Source organism: Gopherus flavomarginatus, chromosome 2 (assembly GCF_025201925.1).
Source record: "Gopherus flavomarginatus isolate rGopFla2 chromosome 2, rGopFla2.mat.asm, whole genome shotgun sequence".
Taxonomy (NCBI): domain Eukaryota; kingdom Metazoa; phylum Chordata; order Testudines; family Testudinidae; genus Gopherus; species Gopherus flavomarginatus.
In genome coordinates, this window is record NC_066618.1 from 35034573 (window position 1) to 35052285 (window position 17713).

Below are 17713 nucleotides of genomic sequence, written 5' to 3' on the forward strand. Positions count from 1 at the left end.
GGACTTGTGATCAATGAAAATCCTAAAACATCTGTCGGTTTTTTTTCAGCTTTATTTTAATATTGGAAACTCAGGTTTTGTCTACTCTAGAACGATTAATAAAATGCAAACATTGGAGTTGAACCAAAAGCTGATTAACTGAGAACAGACAGCACACTTTGAAGATGGATATATGGATAAGAGAATGGGTCTTGGGCAGCTAAATCATTTTATCTCCTCCAGTTTCTTCCATTACTAACAGGGGCCAGAATAAAGAATTACAAAGCTGCTAGTGGCACTTAAACCCAGCTGATTTGAGAATAGAAGCCTACTTAAGTGATTAAACAAGCCGTAGTGGGAGACTACAGCTTCTTGGCATGAAAATAACAACATGTATTGACCCTAACAGCTGTTAAAGTATTTAAACAATGCTCCAGCTAGACAGTAACAAAATTCCCAGCTGAAAATGAATTTTGATTACAAACAGATGAACAAGTCTGAATACCAAGAATAACGTAACCTCTTTCACCCATGAGTTTAAGTAAAGTCAAAAGGAACTAGCCCATTTATTTAAAATGATACAGAGAATCATAACATTCAAAAACCAGTGGGAGAACACTTCAACCTCTCTAACCACTCAGTGACAGACTTGAAGGTGGCAATTTTGCAACAAAAAAACTTCAAAAACAGACTCCAAAGAGAGACTGCTGAACTTGAATTAGTATGCAAATTTGATACAATTAACTCAGGCTTAAACAGACTGGGAATGGTTGGGTCATTACACTAATTGAATCTATTTCCCTATGTTAAGTTCTCCTCACACCTTCTATGGGTCATCTTAATTATCACTTCAAAAGGTTTTTTTTTTCTCCTGCTGATAAGCTCATCTCAATTGATTAGACTCTGCCAGTTGGTATGCATACTTCCACCTTTTCATGTTCTTCGTATGTATAAATATCTCCTGTCTGTGTGTTCCATTCTATGCATCCGAAGAAGTGAGCTGTAGCTCACGAAGCTCATGCTGAAATAAATTTGTTAGTCTCTAAGGTGCCACAAGTACTCCTGTTCTTATTGTGTACCTTGTGACAAGCAGAACCACACAACTGTAGTGTGTAAACTTCCTCCTTTGCCAGCTGTCACCTCTCCATGCCATTTCTTTCTACCTTAGATTCTAAGCAGCTCAGGCACTAGGTCTTTACCCACTCTGTAGAGCAGGGGTTCTCACAACAAATGTATTGGTAGCTGCAGAGTGTGGCCACCAACTCTTGCTCTGACAAACCTCTGTCTGCCTCCCACAGCTCATCACTGAGAGCATGCCCCAGCCAGCCAGGACCAGGGGAGCTGCCCAAGGGAGTGCCCTGACAGCACTGCAGCTGCCTTCAGGGCCGCGGCCAGCACCGCACACACCAGCCCCACATGGCTCCCCCAAGGAGGCTGAATAGTGCAGGGCACTGATCCCTGTTGGTAGTGCCAGCACAAACATCAAGGTGGCACATCTTGCTGCCCTTGGTAACAGCTAGTCAGGTGCAACAGCTGGGTGCTGCAGGGAGGGGCTGCTGCTCTGCTTCCCTTGTCCCTCCCCTCCCCCAAATCTCCACCTATTCTTTGGAGGCTGTCCTGGCTGCCAACAAATCCACTGGTGGCTGCATTTGAGAAACACCACGTGCACCTACCATATAATATTACAAATATAGATAAATAAAATACTAAGTTAATAAAACAGGTTCTGGGTTGGACACATCAGCACTCTACAGATCAATCAACTACACAAATTCTTGTAATAGTGCAGTGCACTGTCTCTGCCTATGTTGTCCTGGGTCAGTCTGCAAGTATCCTCCCTTTTCTGTGCACTTGCTGTTCATCTCTACACTGCATCCTCTTTCTGTACTTCTGCCACTCTCGCTGTTCCTTTTTTCTGTTGTACGTGCGTCTCTTCCCTTTTTCTCTAGAAAATGATCACTCAGCAAGGAGAGAGAGATCTTACCGTGTGTGAACAAGTTCTCGTGACTCCTAGGGGATTTCCCATTGAAGCAAGTGGAAAAACTAGTGGAACATGGAGAGTTTTGTTCTCAGGGGCCACTAGACATCACTCCCTTTCTATGTGGCCAGTACCATCCCTGCCTTCCTGTCTTTTCTATATGGTGGCTCTCTTGCCATATCGTTCTTCCCCTTTGTACAAGTGTGTACCCATATTAGTCTCTTACTCTATTTTTGTTCTGGGGGATGTAAGGACAGAGGAAAAACCCACTTATCGAAGCTTGTTCTAACTTATTTCTCTTCAAGCCCTCAGTAACTGTCCACTTTCCAATGGAAGAATGCTGAATGCAGCTCCCACTGGAGCCAGTCAATGCCAGTACATGTTTCATTAGGTAAAGAGGAGAGGAGATCCTTCTTAGCTATGTCCCAAGCATATTTTAAATTGACTAGATTTCAAGATGAGAGTGTCCCTTTAAGCCAGCAATGATTTTTATTTTTGGAGAGTGTTCTTTAACCCTACCTGTTGACAAGCAAATAAAACAGGGCCTGTGGCTAATCCAAGTTTGAGATCCGCTGCTGCTGGTTTCCCCAGCTGGTCAGCACATGATGTAAAATCTAGCACATCATCTATTAGCTGGAAGAAGACAAAACACAAAAGCAAATTTTACCACATTAAAAAAAACAACAACATGACAACACATTTTAATTGCTGTGTCTAGTTAAAAGAAAATTTATAGAGAGAATTACAGCAATCTAGTTTGGTTTCCAATGTAGATTTGAGAAGTGTGCATTTTAGACTTTCCACTAATTCTGTAAAAGCAACAGAATACACTACCTGAAAAGCTATGCCAACATTTTTTCCATACTGGTATGCAATCTCATGAACTTTTGGATCAGGGCAGCCTAGTATGGAAACCTGAAAGGAGGAAGAAGAAGAAAAAAAAAGGACATCTCCAATTATTCACCTGCAACTTGTTTGATTGTAGGTGCAACATAATAAGCACAGTAAACATTTGGGAGAGGGGGAAAAGCCACATCTAGAGCATTCTTCCCTATCCCCAATTCCCTGTTTATGCACACGCGTGCACACAGACACACAAAATATCCAGGCCCATTAGAGAAAACAAAACCCAATAGAACTGAACTATTAAATTCTGGATAGAGATTAACTATTATGGTTACAAATTATACTGTAAGGAGAGGGAATGCAGCAGGATGAGAGGTGTTACACATGTACGTTAATTGTCTAGTGCAGTTCAGAAACACAGGGCCTGAATCTGTTTACATAGTTGTTAGGAGGATAGGGCTCAAGTAGGTAGATGGATCTTACAAGCCTCCCAGTAACAGAGACCATGGAGTTGGAAGAGTGGTGCCCAAACTAGGACAAGTGAGAGAGAGGTTATTTTCATGGGAGATGTTAAGTGTCCAGAAATGAACTATCAACAGAGATAAGCTGATAGATGGAATTTCTACTGAATTACTGGGGAGAGTTAGTGGCAAAGTGGGCTGGGATGGGAAAGGGCACATAATACTAGACCAAATCATCACTGGTTCCAAACAAGCCAGAAGGAATCTTGAGGTTCAAGAACTGTTTGAACTGCAGCCATACTATGGTAATGTGGCTCTTTTCCCATGAGTAGCAGGCAGAAAAAATCCCCTATGTAGTCCTTGGGGAAAATACATTAACATTTTACTTAAGAGCACACAAAAAGGATGAACTACTCTGAAGACAAAGGTCTAGAGGCATGAATTCTGTATAATTAAATGAGGGGTGATGAGTGAGGTTTGGGAGTTGATGACCATGAGAGCCACAACACTCTATAAAATAATGTTTTAGAATTTTGTATGTGCACTTGTAGATAGATTATTTTTTTTTAAAGTGCACAAACTTGGTTCCACTTGATACTCAGATTTATTTTAATTTTCAACAAAATTACAGTTGGGGGGGGAGGGGAAAGCCATCCTGGCTTACTATAGAAACTAAAACTAATGTTACTAAAAGAGGAGAGGAGAGGAAGCAGTGAAGATTTGTTTTGATTTATCAAATAAAAATAAGAGTAAAAATGCAATAGAAGAGCAGCATAGGAACACAAATATATAAAGGAACAAAAAATTTTTTTTCCTTAGGTGGGAAAGTTGTAGGATCATTTAAAAACAGTAGCAGATGCCTTGATGGGGATTGTGAAGATGGAAAAGAAGCTGAAAAAAGTAATTTCGATAAGGTATTCACACTGAAAAGTATCTTCAAATCAACATGGTGCAAGCATGCACTCACATAAGTAGGGCCCTACCAAATTCACAGTCCATTTTGGTCAATTTCATGGCCATAGGATTTTAAAAATAATAAATTTCATGATTTTAACTATTTAAATGTGAAATTTCAGTGTTGTGATTGTAGGAGTCCTGACCCAAAAAGGATGTGGGGGGAGAGGAAGAGGGGTGTCACGGTACTGCTACCCTTACTTCTATGCTGCTGCTGGCGACAGCGCTGCCTTCAGAATTGGGTAGCCGGAGAGCAGCAGAGGCTGACTGGGATCTCAGCTCTGAAGGGACAGCAGCTGCCAGCAGCAGCACCACAAAGTAAGGATGTCATGGTATGGTATTTCCATCCTTACTTCTGCACTGCTGCTGGCAGGGCACTGCCTTCAGAACTGAGCGCCCAGCCAACTGTTGCCACTTTCCGGCTGCACAGCTCTGCAGGCAGCTCAGAATTAAGGGTGGCAATACCGCCACGCCGCTAAAATAACCTCGTGACCCCCCTACAATTCCCTTTTGGGTCAGGACTCCCCAACTTGAGAAACACTAGTCTCCCCCGTGAAATCTGTATAGTACAGGGTAAACGCACACAAGACCAGATTTCACGGGGGAGACCAGATTTCACGATCTGTGATGTGTTTTTCATGGTCGTGAATTTGGTAGGGCCCTACACATAAGAAATAAACATGAAAGAACCTTTAACCCTGTGCTTTCCAAACATAAGAATACTAAAAGGACCTAAAAGAATCTGGATACTTTTCTCATTATCAGACATCATCTCACATTGTGTCAGTCTATAAAAAGAGGAAAGATGTTAGTAGCTTAGTTTTCTTGCTCAAAGTTTGCCTTTAGTCAGGCAAAATTCCAGAGACCATCAAAGGATAAACTGAACTGAAAATACAAAGGGGTTTTAGATGGGAATAAGCATGGGGTATCAAACTAGAACCTAATCTTTTATCCTCCTTTTCAGGCTTCTCTCTTTAGAGAGTAAACTCTTTGGGGCAAGTCCTACATCATCTTATGCCTCTGTACAATGCCTAGCAAATTTTGGTTGCTATTGTAATATAAATAAAATATAATCAGTAAGACAAGCTGAGTGTGTGACACTATATTTTTTGTAAAGTTTTTGAGTAGGGTCAGGCTTTTAGGCTACGTTTACATTGCAATAAAAGGCCCAGGTCAGCTTACTTAGGCTTGGGCTGTGGGGCTATAAATTGCAAATGTTTGGGCTCAAGCTGGAGCCTGGGCTCTGAGGCCCTGCAAAGGGAAGGGTCCCAGAGCCTGGCCTCCAACCACAGCTCAAACATCTACACTACAATTGTATAGCCCTGCAGCCGAGCCTGTGGCTCTCAGACTCCGTGCTGTTTTTGTTTTTGTTTTAAATGGCAGTGTAGACGTACCCTTTCAGTGTGAAATACAGGCATAAATGGAATGTTTAAATGGGCATTAGTAAAATTCACAGTAAATGGCAGAGTGGGCGTGGAGACAAGTCACTAGTTGGGGAGCTTAAGGGTCATGCTGAGACTGTAGCTTTTCAATTTATTCAGTGATCTAGGTCAGGACATGACTATGGCTGCAGATAATTTAATATGGACCAACTGGAGTTATGAATAATTTTAGCAACATAAATAGAAAGATTTAGATGCAGAGGAGAGGGCTATGGAATACATTTATATAAGTGAAGTTCACAAAAGGAAAAAATTATTTTGTCATTGTGAAATTAGAAAACTTATTGTCTTTTATTCAAGCTACATACATTCAGGTAACAACAAAAATAAAAACCCAGGGCTCTAGGCCTACATAAACTCCTAATGAGTATCCCTCTTAGCAGGACCATATCCTGATTTCTATAAGAGTGAAGCACAATATGGGATGTCTACATGGGAAAGTTTACCATGAATATATACGTTAATATCTGAATTTAAACTGCTATAGTTATACTAGTGTAACTCTCCATGGAATAACCATAGCGGTATAACTATACTGGTATAACTTGAAAAACTCTCCTATGCAGGCAAGCCCTATGTCACCAGAGTTACAACAGATCTGTTGCAAAGTCAGTTTTATAGGAATTCCCACAGCTTCCCCACTAAACCTGCATTCAAAATTCTTACTCCTAAATTCAGCATTTCAAGACGAAGATAAGGAACCCTTCATAACAATTCTTACACTACAATGAGACAACTCAGTTTACGTAAAGCTGTATTTCAGAAATACTATCTATTTTTTTTAAACTAGGAACAATTTTCCAGATGTCATAAGCAAGGCCATGATGCCATCTTGCCACTCTGATTTCAAACGGTGTTCATGAACTAACCCCTCAGAGCTGATGGCTATATATAATCCCTTTATTTACTATTCATAATTAATACTTCAAATTCCAGTTACTATGTTGAACGTTAATCTCTTCCACTGAAAGTAGATTATCAAAAGGAAATGACTTTAGTAGATTTTTTTTAAATGAATGAGAGGATTTATCAGACATTCTGTAATAGTGTCTGATGCACCTGATACAGTAGATCTATAAGCTCAAACCTATTACTGGACTTTACAGTTTATTTTAATGTGCATGCAAAGCCTGAGGTGGTTCCATATCATCAGTGACATTGCATTCTTTAATATGTCAGAGAGGAGCTAACACAGTTTAGGCCCCAATTCTGCACTGTGTTCTGTGCAGGTGGACCCGCATGAGACACACCCAGTGGAAGTTTAAACTTAATTAAATTTGGAATCATTGGCTAGATAGAGAAGTACAGACTCCTTCTTTCATTGTATTCCCTATGCCAAATCCTTATCACCACACGGAGCTCTGTTGAGGTTAGTGGGGCTCTTTGTGGGTGCAGGGATATGCATGCACAGATCAGCTTGTAGGATCAGAGCCTATGTCTGTAAAAACTGAAGTCCTGCTAGATGAAGGCCAAATATCTGATGCAACTTTTATACTCATTTCAATGAAGAAATATTTTTTTTAAAAAATCCCTATTTTGAAAGTATCTTATGCAAAATGTAAATCTTTAGCTGGCTTTGAAATCTAATTACAGCAGGAAAAATAGGCAAGAGAGGGAGAAGCTGCTAAGCTTATTTGGTATCTCAGATTTGTCATGACAGCTGGGAATTCCATTTGTGCTTCATTGCTGCGAATTCCTGAACAGAAATCCTCCACTTCCATATTGTCCTTGAAAAATGCCTTTCAGTAACTCAGGCTACAGTGACTCTCAGGGCCATCTGCCACTATTTACTGTGGCACGCATATACTAATTTGGCCATAGCTTAAGCACACATCTACCATGTAGTTAATATATACTGGAGACTGTGACAGCTTTAGCCCCTTGATAAACTTTTTATAAAAGTGTATTTAGTTACCTCAATGGCATTTTGGTTCTAATGTAATGCTTTGGAGATGCAGACGATAACTAGTGAAATTACAGGAAAAGACCATCCGTATCCTGTTTAGGCACTGTCCCAGGAACACAGCAATCATCCTTCCTCTAGATTAATTCTAACTAAAATCCCATTAGAATTAGTTTGTCATTTTTTTCAGCCAATATTTTATGTTATTTATATGCAACTGGAAACAACAAGTGTCTTTTCCTTCCCTTAACATGAGAACTGAATTGGTTCATACTAGCAGGACTTATCCTAATAGATATTCTTAATCACCAATAATATAGCCTTAGTTTGCCCTTGAGAATGAAGTCATCTTCATCTTGGATACTTAAAAGAACCCACTTTCAAGCTACAGATAATGATTCTGATGACCATTTTTCTGGTTACAAAGAGCAGAACTCCTTCTGAACCCACCAGCTCCCCTTAACTAGCCCAAACTGTCCCAAGAAAGTGTGCTCCAGGCACTTTCTGCCACTCATGCTATCAGTACCATTCTTCCCATCCTTGCTGACCTAAGAGAGAAAGAAACTGAGGGAAACACTAAAAAATGTCATTGTCATAGTGTGAAGAGCTATAGTTTTGCCCCCAAGGATAATCCCCTCTCCCTCACTTTTATTTATAAACATGATTTTGCTGCATCTGAAATGCTAGATTCCCAGTGGTGAAAACCATAATTATGCACAGTACAAGTACTGGAAGGCAACAGTAAAACAAGCTCTCTTTCCTATCAACTGTACCTCAGCAACACTTTAGACGGATGCCCCTGAATCCTTGGCTTTTGTGCAAATTCTCAGAGAGGCCAAAAAGCAAACTGAAATGGTGGAATTTGTAATGAGAATCTATCTAATGGGAATGAAAGATCCTGTGAATTCTTTTCTTAGGTTGTCAAAATTGCTATCCAATAGCAACCGCTTTCAGTTACACTGAATATGTGGTGAGTCAGAAGCTTGATGTGACTGTCTTTACTTAGGCAAAATTCTCACTGAAGATTTGAGCCTTAGAGAGGAAAGCTCTATCATACATTACTATTCATATGAACCATCCTTGTCCTGATCTGTTTCTATAAAGAGTTTCCTAAGAAAATACATCTAAATCCTTTTTGGCAGATAAAATTGTCTACTTCCAAAATATATGACCCCACTGAAGTTTAGATGCAGTTGAAAGCATGACTGTTTTGAAGGTAGATGTAGATCTGGTATCAATGATTGGTGGTAGCCTTTTTTCAAGGACCTCAACTTTTTTGCAACATTAGGTCTAAGAGAAAAAAATGCTTCATCTGTGTTTTGTTGCCAGTGGATATTCCCAATCTTTTTCAGAAACACAAATGAAACTATCATGAATTTAAGCAGCTTTGGAAATAGATTACTCTTAGTTAGAAATGAAACCTTTATAAGATTTAGGTATACTCAAATGTTGCATGTGACTGCAACTGGAGTGTTTTCTATTTTCCTTGAACTGGTCAGGTTTCCAGATTCCTCTGACGCAGATTTTTATGGAAAGTATACTGTACTGAGAGTGTTCCAATAAGGTCTTACAATATTGGAAATAATGTCCTGCTTTACATAATCCACTTTATTTAGGCAATTTTCAACTGCTCTCTATTGCAAGAATGTACCACTGATTTCAGAATAAAACACTTAACAATAACACAATGTGTTAGACTAATCCTTTTTGAACTGCCTCTTATTGCTAAGGTTATGTTCCAGCTACACTTCCCTGTCTGACAACATTATGGCTCTCTTTTGGGGGGGGGGGGGGGCGGGAGAAAAGAGAAGAGGAGAGAAAAGCATTTTTGTCACTTTCTGCATTTTCTGAACTTGTAATAAACATGTTTTTTTGAATAAGAACTTGTCTGTGCAAGTCAATATTCATTTGTTGTGTAACAAAAACAACAGAATTTGGTGGTAAATAAGGAGAGGAGAGACCCTGATATAGCAGGGTCTAATGTCAGTTTGCTTGGGACTCAGTCCTTGAATTTATGCTTCTGTCATTTTACAATAATGGATCTAGACATGATCATTTTAGTCACCCCTAACCCACGCAACTAAAAACATATTCAACGTACAAGACTTAATGAGGAGCAGAAGAGAATGTATTTCCTAATTAGAGCAATGCTAAATAGGAAGAACACAAACTGCTTACATTTTTTGCACTGTTTTCATGTAGGGCTCTGCATTACAGTTTACTATGCTACACAATAGCAGACAACAGATGTGAAAGGAAACTTCTATTTAACAAATTATAAGATGAACAGTTCTCGGACATGGATTTTAAAAATAGGCTCAAACTTCTAACATTTTAGAAAGCTGCTCAGGAGTCTATAGTGGATCTTACTGTGAATCGAGTGAGGAAAGAGTAAAAGTCTGTCTCTGCATATAAAACAGAAAGGAAAGAATGAAAACCAATAATGGAGGCTGCACAGCTGAATTGGGATAAAAATCTTAAACAAAGATCCATTAGGACTGGGGCAAAATTCTAATTGAAGAATCTAGTTTGGAGCATTTCCAAAGAAAATAGCAAGTAATTGGGAATCTAATAAGGACATAAGAACGGCCGTACCAGGTCAGACCAAAGGTCCATCTAGCTCAGTATCCTGTCTACTGACGGTGGCCAATGCCAGGTGCCCCAGAGGGAGTGAACCTAACAGGCAATGATAAAGTGATCTCTCTCCTGCCATCCATCTCCATCCTCTGACAAACAGAGGCTAGGGGCACCATTCCTTACCCATCCTGGCTAATAGCCATTTATGAACTTTACCACTATGAATTTATCCAGTTCTCTTTTGAACACTGTTACAGGCCTAGCCTTCACAACAATTTAGCTGTGAAGCTTACAGTAAGGTATGTTAACTTGAGGAGAGACAGAACGTACATACTGCTTTACAACTGTTTGCGATAAGACTTGCAGTCTTCTTAAAGGTCTTCTCAAGGTAGTGAGCAAATCTCTCATTTTCATTTTCTTTGGAGCCCAACTGAAGGAATTCACCTATAAAGATGCAGGGACAAAGTCTTTATTTTTTAGGTTTATTGTTTAGACAAAGAAGTATAAAAGATACAAAGTATAAAGACAGAAAAAACCTTACCACGCACCAAATCTTCAATCACCTGACTTAATACCGATATAATAGTAGTGTTTCCAATTCTTGCTAAAGCAACAGAAGCTGCTGAAAGGATAAAATCACCAGCTAAAACAGCCTGAAAAAAACGAGAGAAGATTTTTGTTTTTGTTTCTTTTCAAAATGTCTCTTCACATAAAAAATAATACTAGAGACCATCTGATTCCCTGTATATTTTCTAGGTCTAGTCACATTACATCGTTTTCCTCATAAAGTGTACATTTCTGACTGAAAACTGGAAAAAGCAAAAAATAGGTACAGTATTTAAATTTGAACCATTTTGGAGTTCCCATTTTACAGTGATCTCTTTTTTGCTATATCTGAAAGTGTTTTACCTGCGAGGTAAAGAAATAAGTTTTAACCATTATATACTGTATTGTATGGTCACTGTGCTACTGTTATTGTGTAATGTCAATTAGTTCTAAAGTGGCTTAAAAATCTTGGAAGTGTCATTGATCTCTGTCATCCCCCAGGACTTCCTGAATAATTTTTTTTCCAAATGCTTTATGAAGAAGCTTAGTCATCTTACATATTTCACAAGAGAGTAACAGCAAAGCCTTTACTATCTTAAGGCATATATTTAACATTTTAAAGTCTGAAAATTCTAATGCTAGTGTAAAAGCTCTTTTGGTTTGTTATTTCAACAGGTAAAACCAATACATGAGATGCTTAAAAGGAAGCATATTTTTATAGCATTTCAACATGATTTTAGCTACTGTATGCAACTGCCATTAGAGTCTATTGGAATCACATAGTAAAAACATCTTCCCACTATACTTTGAAAATATAGCGTTAGAAAGTTTATTCATTTTACCCCCTGCATATAGGAATTCATAACATGATCACAACTGTGTGATCAGCTCAGATTGTACCCCTTTTTCTAAACACCCCCAGCTTCCACCATAGCCGCACACTACTGCCAAAGAGACACACACTAAATACAGTAACTCCTCACTTAACGTTGAAGTTATGTTCCTGAAAAATGCAACTTTAAGTGAAACGATGTTAAACGAATCCAATTTTCCCATAAGATTCAATGTAAATGCGGGGGGGTCAGGGTCCAAGGAATTTTTTTGGGGGCAGACAAAAGGCATTATATACTGTACTGTGGTGGGGTGGTGCCCCGGCTCACCCCTGGGGCTCAGGCCTGGGGGTACAGGGTCTGGGAGGGAGTTAGGGTGTGGGGGGTGCTCAGGGTGGGGGTGTGGGAGGAGGATCAGGGCTGGGGCAGGCGGGCAGGCAGGAGGTGCAGAGCACTTACCTGGGGCAGCTCCTGTTTGGTGCAGGGGGTCTGCAGGTGGCTCTGCGCAGCATGGTATCATCCCCATGGCCGCGATTCTGGGAGCTCTCCCCCTCCCCCCCCGGCAGGCAGGGCCACTCGGAAAGCAGAAAGTTCAGAAGGTTGGCAGTCCGGTCAGCTTTGAAGGGGAAAGCGCCGCTTCTCTCTGGTCGCTGGCTGCGCGGCTGCCCCTGCTCCTCCTGAATCCTCTGGCCCGTGCTTGCAGGGCTGCATTCTGAAAGGGGCTTTAGAGCTGCAGGCCAGGGCCCCGAGGCCCCCTTAGCCCAGGGCCCTGCAGCCCCTAAAGCCCTGTGTTCCGGGTGGCCCTGCCTGCTGGGGGGGATGGAGGGGCAGGAGGAGCAGCTTCCCCGCTCCCTCCCTCCCTCCCAGAAAGTCTTAAGCACTGCTGTTTGGCAGTGGGGGAAGCACTGGGAGGGAGGGAGAGGAGGAGGCAGAGAAGAGGAACTTGTGCAATGCTCCCTTGTAAAGTCAGCCAAATGACGTTATAAGGGAGCATTGCACAACTTTAAACAAGTATGTTCCCTAATGGAGCAGTGACGTAACTTCGAAACAACGTTAAGTGGAAGGATGTTAAGTGAGGAGTTACTGTATTAGCAACATAACAAATACAAATCTCCACTTTACCAGTACTGTACACAATGACAGACTCACCTTTCTCTCCCCCCAGATTTGATTAACAGTCATTTTTCCTCTCCGAGAATTTGCATCATCAATGACATCATCATGAACTAGACTAGCAGTATGGATCATCTCTGCAATTATTGCCACAGAGCGTTGGCTTGCTTGCACCTCCCTAAAATTATAAAAAAACCACACCTTTAAGTGTCAATCAAGCATACTATGTGCACTGCAATATGCTCATGAAAAACCTCTATGCAAACTAAGAGAAACTATTATTTGTCAATAGCAGAGGTTCTCAAAACATTTTCATGTTCTGAACCTATCACTGACTGCCAACCTTCTGAACTTTGTATAAGCAGACAAGAGAAAAGTCAGATCATTTTAACACAATGGGTGCAATTGGTTACATCTCCTCATTTTGTAGCAGTCTGTACATAGGCTTGTTTCTGCAACTCTGAAGTTAATGGGAGTTATGCCACTAACTTCAATGAGAGCTGAATCAGGCTCTATATATCTCTGGATATAGGGCTTCAACATCCTACCTCACTGCTTGCAACCCTCGCTGCTCGGAACCCTCACTGCTCCAATATCCGCAAATCAGGATACAGTCTGGTTCTATCTTCCTGTGTTTGTGCTACTGCCATTCCCAATTTTGATGTTTCCCACAAATTTGATTGTGACTGAATTTACACCAAAGAAAGACTTGGACAATGATATTTGAAGAAGCCACAGAATGCAGATACTTGTGAGTTCTGCTAGACAAAAACATCTGAAAACCTTTAGTGTTCCCTGGGCTGTGCTACATTTAGCAAGAGGCATCACTATTTTAAAGTTGCTATCCTTCCCTACTGTAACAGAAGCAGATTTCAAGATCATGTGAAAGTGCCCTGTAGACCACAGTTTGACAAACTACTACTTTAAGAAAATTACATTAAATGGTCCCGGTTTTACTGTAGTATCCTTTCTTCTGTTTGTTGTTATTTAAAGAACAATTCCTCCACCATGACCCTGATTCAGGAGTTCTGATAAATGTAGTAAACTTAAATGGCAGGTTCAAGAAAAATAAAAAGGCTGCAAACATGAATATATAGCTGAGTATAGGTTTGGAACTGAAATTTAAGTAAATTTTGCTGATAATCCATGAGCCAGAATAGATGCCAGATTACTCTTCCATAGGAGTGCAGGGCCACCACAGCTAAGTAGAAAAAAAACTAAGACTGAATGAACATAAGGAACAGATTTGTTCTACAATAAGTTGCATTTTTTAGTCCCTTTTTTGACTATATTTTATAAATTTCACCTTACTCTTCCCATGCAGGCCTAGCAATGTTTGTGTAATACAACGGCATACTTTACATGCAAAACATTCAAGAATCAGTTGAGGTCAAAGTCTGCAAGAGGAAAAGACTTTTCAAAAATATTACTGGCGACTTTTAGACATTAACTTTCTTTCCCCATCAATACTTTTGGGTGAAACATACCTACAGTAGAACCTCAGAGTTATGAACTGATCAGTCAACCACACACCTCATCTGGAACTGGAAGTACACAATTAGGTATCAGCAGAGACAAAATAAAAACAAAAAAACCTGCAAATACAGTACTATGTTAAAGGTTAACTACTAAAAAAAATAAAAAAATAAAGGGAAAGCAGCATTTTTCCTCTGCATAGTAAAGTTTCAAAGCTGAATTAAGTCAATTTTCAGCTGTAAACTTTTGAAAGAATAACCATAATGTTTTGTTCAGAGTTATGAACAATCTCCATTCCTGAGATGTTTGTAATTCTAAGGTTCTACTGTAGGTCTAATTAAGAGCAAAATAACTGCATTAAAGGAATACTATTCACAGAATGTCCAGTTCAAGTGCAACCCTGACTTTTTCCAAAGCATGGTCATGACCCACAGGATTGTACTGTACTCTCTATTTTAGGTTCTGCAGCGTTTCTCAAATGCAGTCACTATGGCTGCTTCAGGCCACCAGAGGCTCTTCTTGAGGCCACAGCCTCCTGGGCTGTGATTGGGGGAAAAAGGGTAAAGTAGAGGCCCCTCCCCTCCGTTGCTCCTGGATGCACTGCCTTGCTGTTGGTTGCTGGGGCCACCAGCAAGGGTTAGGTCCTGCCCACCTCTGGATACACCTAGGGCACAATTCGGGAGGACCAGGCAGCCAGTGGGTCCCCACCTTCCCAGGAGTGGTGGGGCTCAGGCTTTGGGCTTCAGCCCTCGAGTGGCGGGGTGGCAGGCTCTGGCTGAGGTGCTTCAGACTCCATCCCCAGGCTCCAGCTGCATGGTGGCAGGTCCCAGGCTCTGGATGCAGCACTTGGGGCTCCAGCCCCCCCGCTGCCTCCCCTAGTCCACCATTCAGAGCTTAATTTGTCCCCAGGCTTGGCAGGGCTGAGTAAGGCTGCTGTGAAAAGTGATACTTGTATGTTTGTTAATATCACTGTTCATAACAGACTTACTAGTTAGCAATAAATAAATTACAATGATTTGGACATGTATGTATGCATATTTATTTGTTTTTCCTGAAGCTAATTACATATTTTAGGAAAAAGTGTGAAAGTGGCCACCAAAAAATTTGTCCCGAGAACCCCTGGTCTAGAGTGAAGTAATGAGGCAACAGACTACATCATGCCCAAGGATATCTGGTTCCAAAGAGACCGCACTCTGGAACACTGCAAAGTTTCATGGCATCCTTGTTGCTGAGGACAGCTTTAAAGGGATGCCAGAACAGCTGGACTGCAGATCCTTAAAGTCTGCAGTATTTTCACTGTGCTCCACAGATGGGAGGTCTGAATTGCAGATTCTCCAAAGCTGGTTGACAACTCACTAACAGCTGGAGACATGATCAGCAAACTTAGAAATCTGTATTCTAAATCTGAAAGACATGGAATACAGTCTCCAATGACTGTTGCAGTTGCAGTGTTGAACTGACTCTCTTGATTCCTCTAAGATTTTGAGTGTCTTCAGAGACTGAGATAATTGGGATGGTTTGCATCATTCATTATGTCCGAATACGACCTTGAACACTTATCAGCCAAAGTCACACACTGATTGGCCAATTAAGTCTTTTGGATGATGTCACACCAGTGATTTAACTCAATGGTTCACAAGTGCTTATTTATTTATTTTTTAAAGAGGTGGAGGGGAAGTAATGAGGGAACATATGAGATTAGCTGGAGTATAGAGGACAGCAATGAGGAAGCAGAAAAAGCAACATTTTCAAATCATTCCCTTCCTCAGAAGCGCCAACCTGCTCTGCCAGCAAAAGTCTGAAACCTTAAAAAGGAGCCAATCATGCTAATTTCCAGCAGAACCAGAATAAATTAAACAGAAAACACAAAATCTTGAAATCACTTTAACTAATTACAAAAGGAATTTAAGTCTTGTTGCACATGGTTTAATAATCAGCAATGAAACTGGAAGGTGACATCTTGCCAGTCTGCCGACACAGGTGCCAAGATGAGACCCTATTTTTATGCAGAGCACCTTAAAGCTTTTAGTGGGGAATTCTGCATGCAAAACAATGGCAGGATATGACCTGTAGTTTGTGAAAAAAGGACTCACTGCTCAGTATAAGAATAAAAGCTGGACACTTTCATGGTTGTTTTAAGATAGCTCTAATATGCATTAGAAACTTTGTTAGTTCAACACTTCGGTATAAATTTTTTTCCTTAAAGTTATTTTTAGTAAATCATACAACTTACCTTAAAACAACTGTAAAAGTTTCCAGCCTCTTTCATGCATTCAACTGCTCATTGGAATTCCCTTTGTCTTAAACTATGTCAGCAGACTGGACTTCCTGCTGGAAAGTAGCAGTAAAATGGCAGCGCTCATTGACACACCAGAACCATTCAATGCTATGAAGATAGCACAATAATGACAGACATTTCAAAAGCAAGTTTTGAAAGTTCTGTTTTAAGAGTATAGTTCTTCTCCGAAAAGTGACTTTAAAAATGGCATTCTAGGGTTCACATTTACGGTGTCTGATTTTGGTACAAAATGTGCCAATTTTATAAGGAACTTTTCAGAAATACTAGCTAGTTTTTTAAAAAAACTCGATCTGGGCAGCAAGCAAAGTCCTTTCAATCTCACTCATCAGTAACAATAATAAAGATTCTGCAGGCAAAGTTATTCCCTGATAGGAGCATAGTAAATTTTGTTGATGATGCTCAAGAAATAATAGGAACTTGGTCCTTCTCTCTTAGCAGCTTCCACTCTGCCATGCTAACAGAAGGAAAATAATTTTAGTGATTAAGGTTGGCAGATAATGCTGGATACACACAGACTGTCTGAGGATGATGGTGCCATTTTTACACAGTTCTCAGAGTAGAACCACACCACTATTTTATGTATTATTTAGTAAATATGTGCAACCTTAACTGCCTTTTTGTGCATATGCATTACGATAGCCATTAATTAAACAATCACAATTTTTTATTAGCAGACCCCTTGCTTTGTTTTGTGCACATACTGGACAGACAATAAGACAGGTTAGTATAGTGAATTTGTGATGGGACTGCAGTACCCTTGACCTTTTCTATTAGTATAGTGTGCAGTTGACAGAGGCCTGCTGCAAGAGGCAGAATGATGTTGTGGGTAAGGCAGTACTTCTGTATGGAACTCATTTACAACTTCAGAGAGCTTTGTAACACCCTGCCAGGTAGGTAAGTACTGCTATTCTGATTTTAAGGATGGGGAAAACAGCAATGGGTGGGCTCTCATCCAGTCCTATGCACTGACCACACCTCTCAGGATAAGCTTTCACTCCTTGCTGGGAATCTTTTGCTGGGGAGAAAGTGTGTACGTTCAGGAGTGTAAACCAGAAACTGTGAGGGTGCAAGAGGGAGTTGGGGAGACATGGATTAGGGAGCTGTCAAGGCAGCTACTGATGCAAACAGCTGAACAATAAGCAACATACATGATGATTGTGAGGAAGTGAAGATGCTGTCAAGTAGTCTTGTACTATAATAATGAATGGAGCGTAAGAACTGATATAGATTTGACAGTGGCAGAGACGTCAGCTTTGTTTCTGTTGCCCTTCGAGGAGGTCTATTCTCCCTACTTTGTTTCTAAGTCTAT

General features: G+C 40.5%; 1 protein-coding gene across 1 annotated transcript in view; it reads right to left on the minus strand.

Moving 5' to 3' along the window:
* The window catches only part of PDSS1 (decaprenyl diphosphate synthase subunit 1), a 49116-nt gene that overhangs the window by 5102 nt on the left and 26301 nt on the right, over window positions 1-17713 (minus strand). Inside the window, 5 exon segments of the mRNA XM_050939128.1 lie at window positions 2477-2590; window positions 2792-2872; window positions 10475-10584; window positions 10682-10793; window positions 12666-12807. Of these exon segments, the coding sequence (XP_050795085.1) occupies window positions 2477-2590; window positions 2792-2872; window positions 10475-10584; window positions 10682-10793; window positions 12666-12807 (559 nt within the window).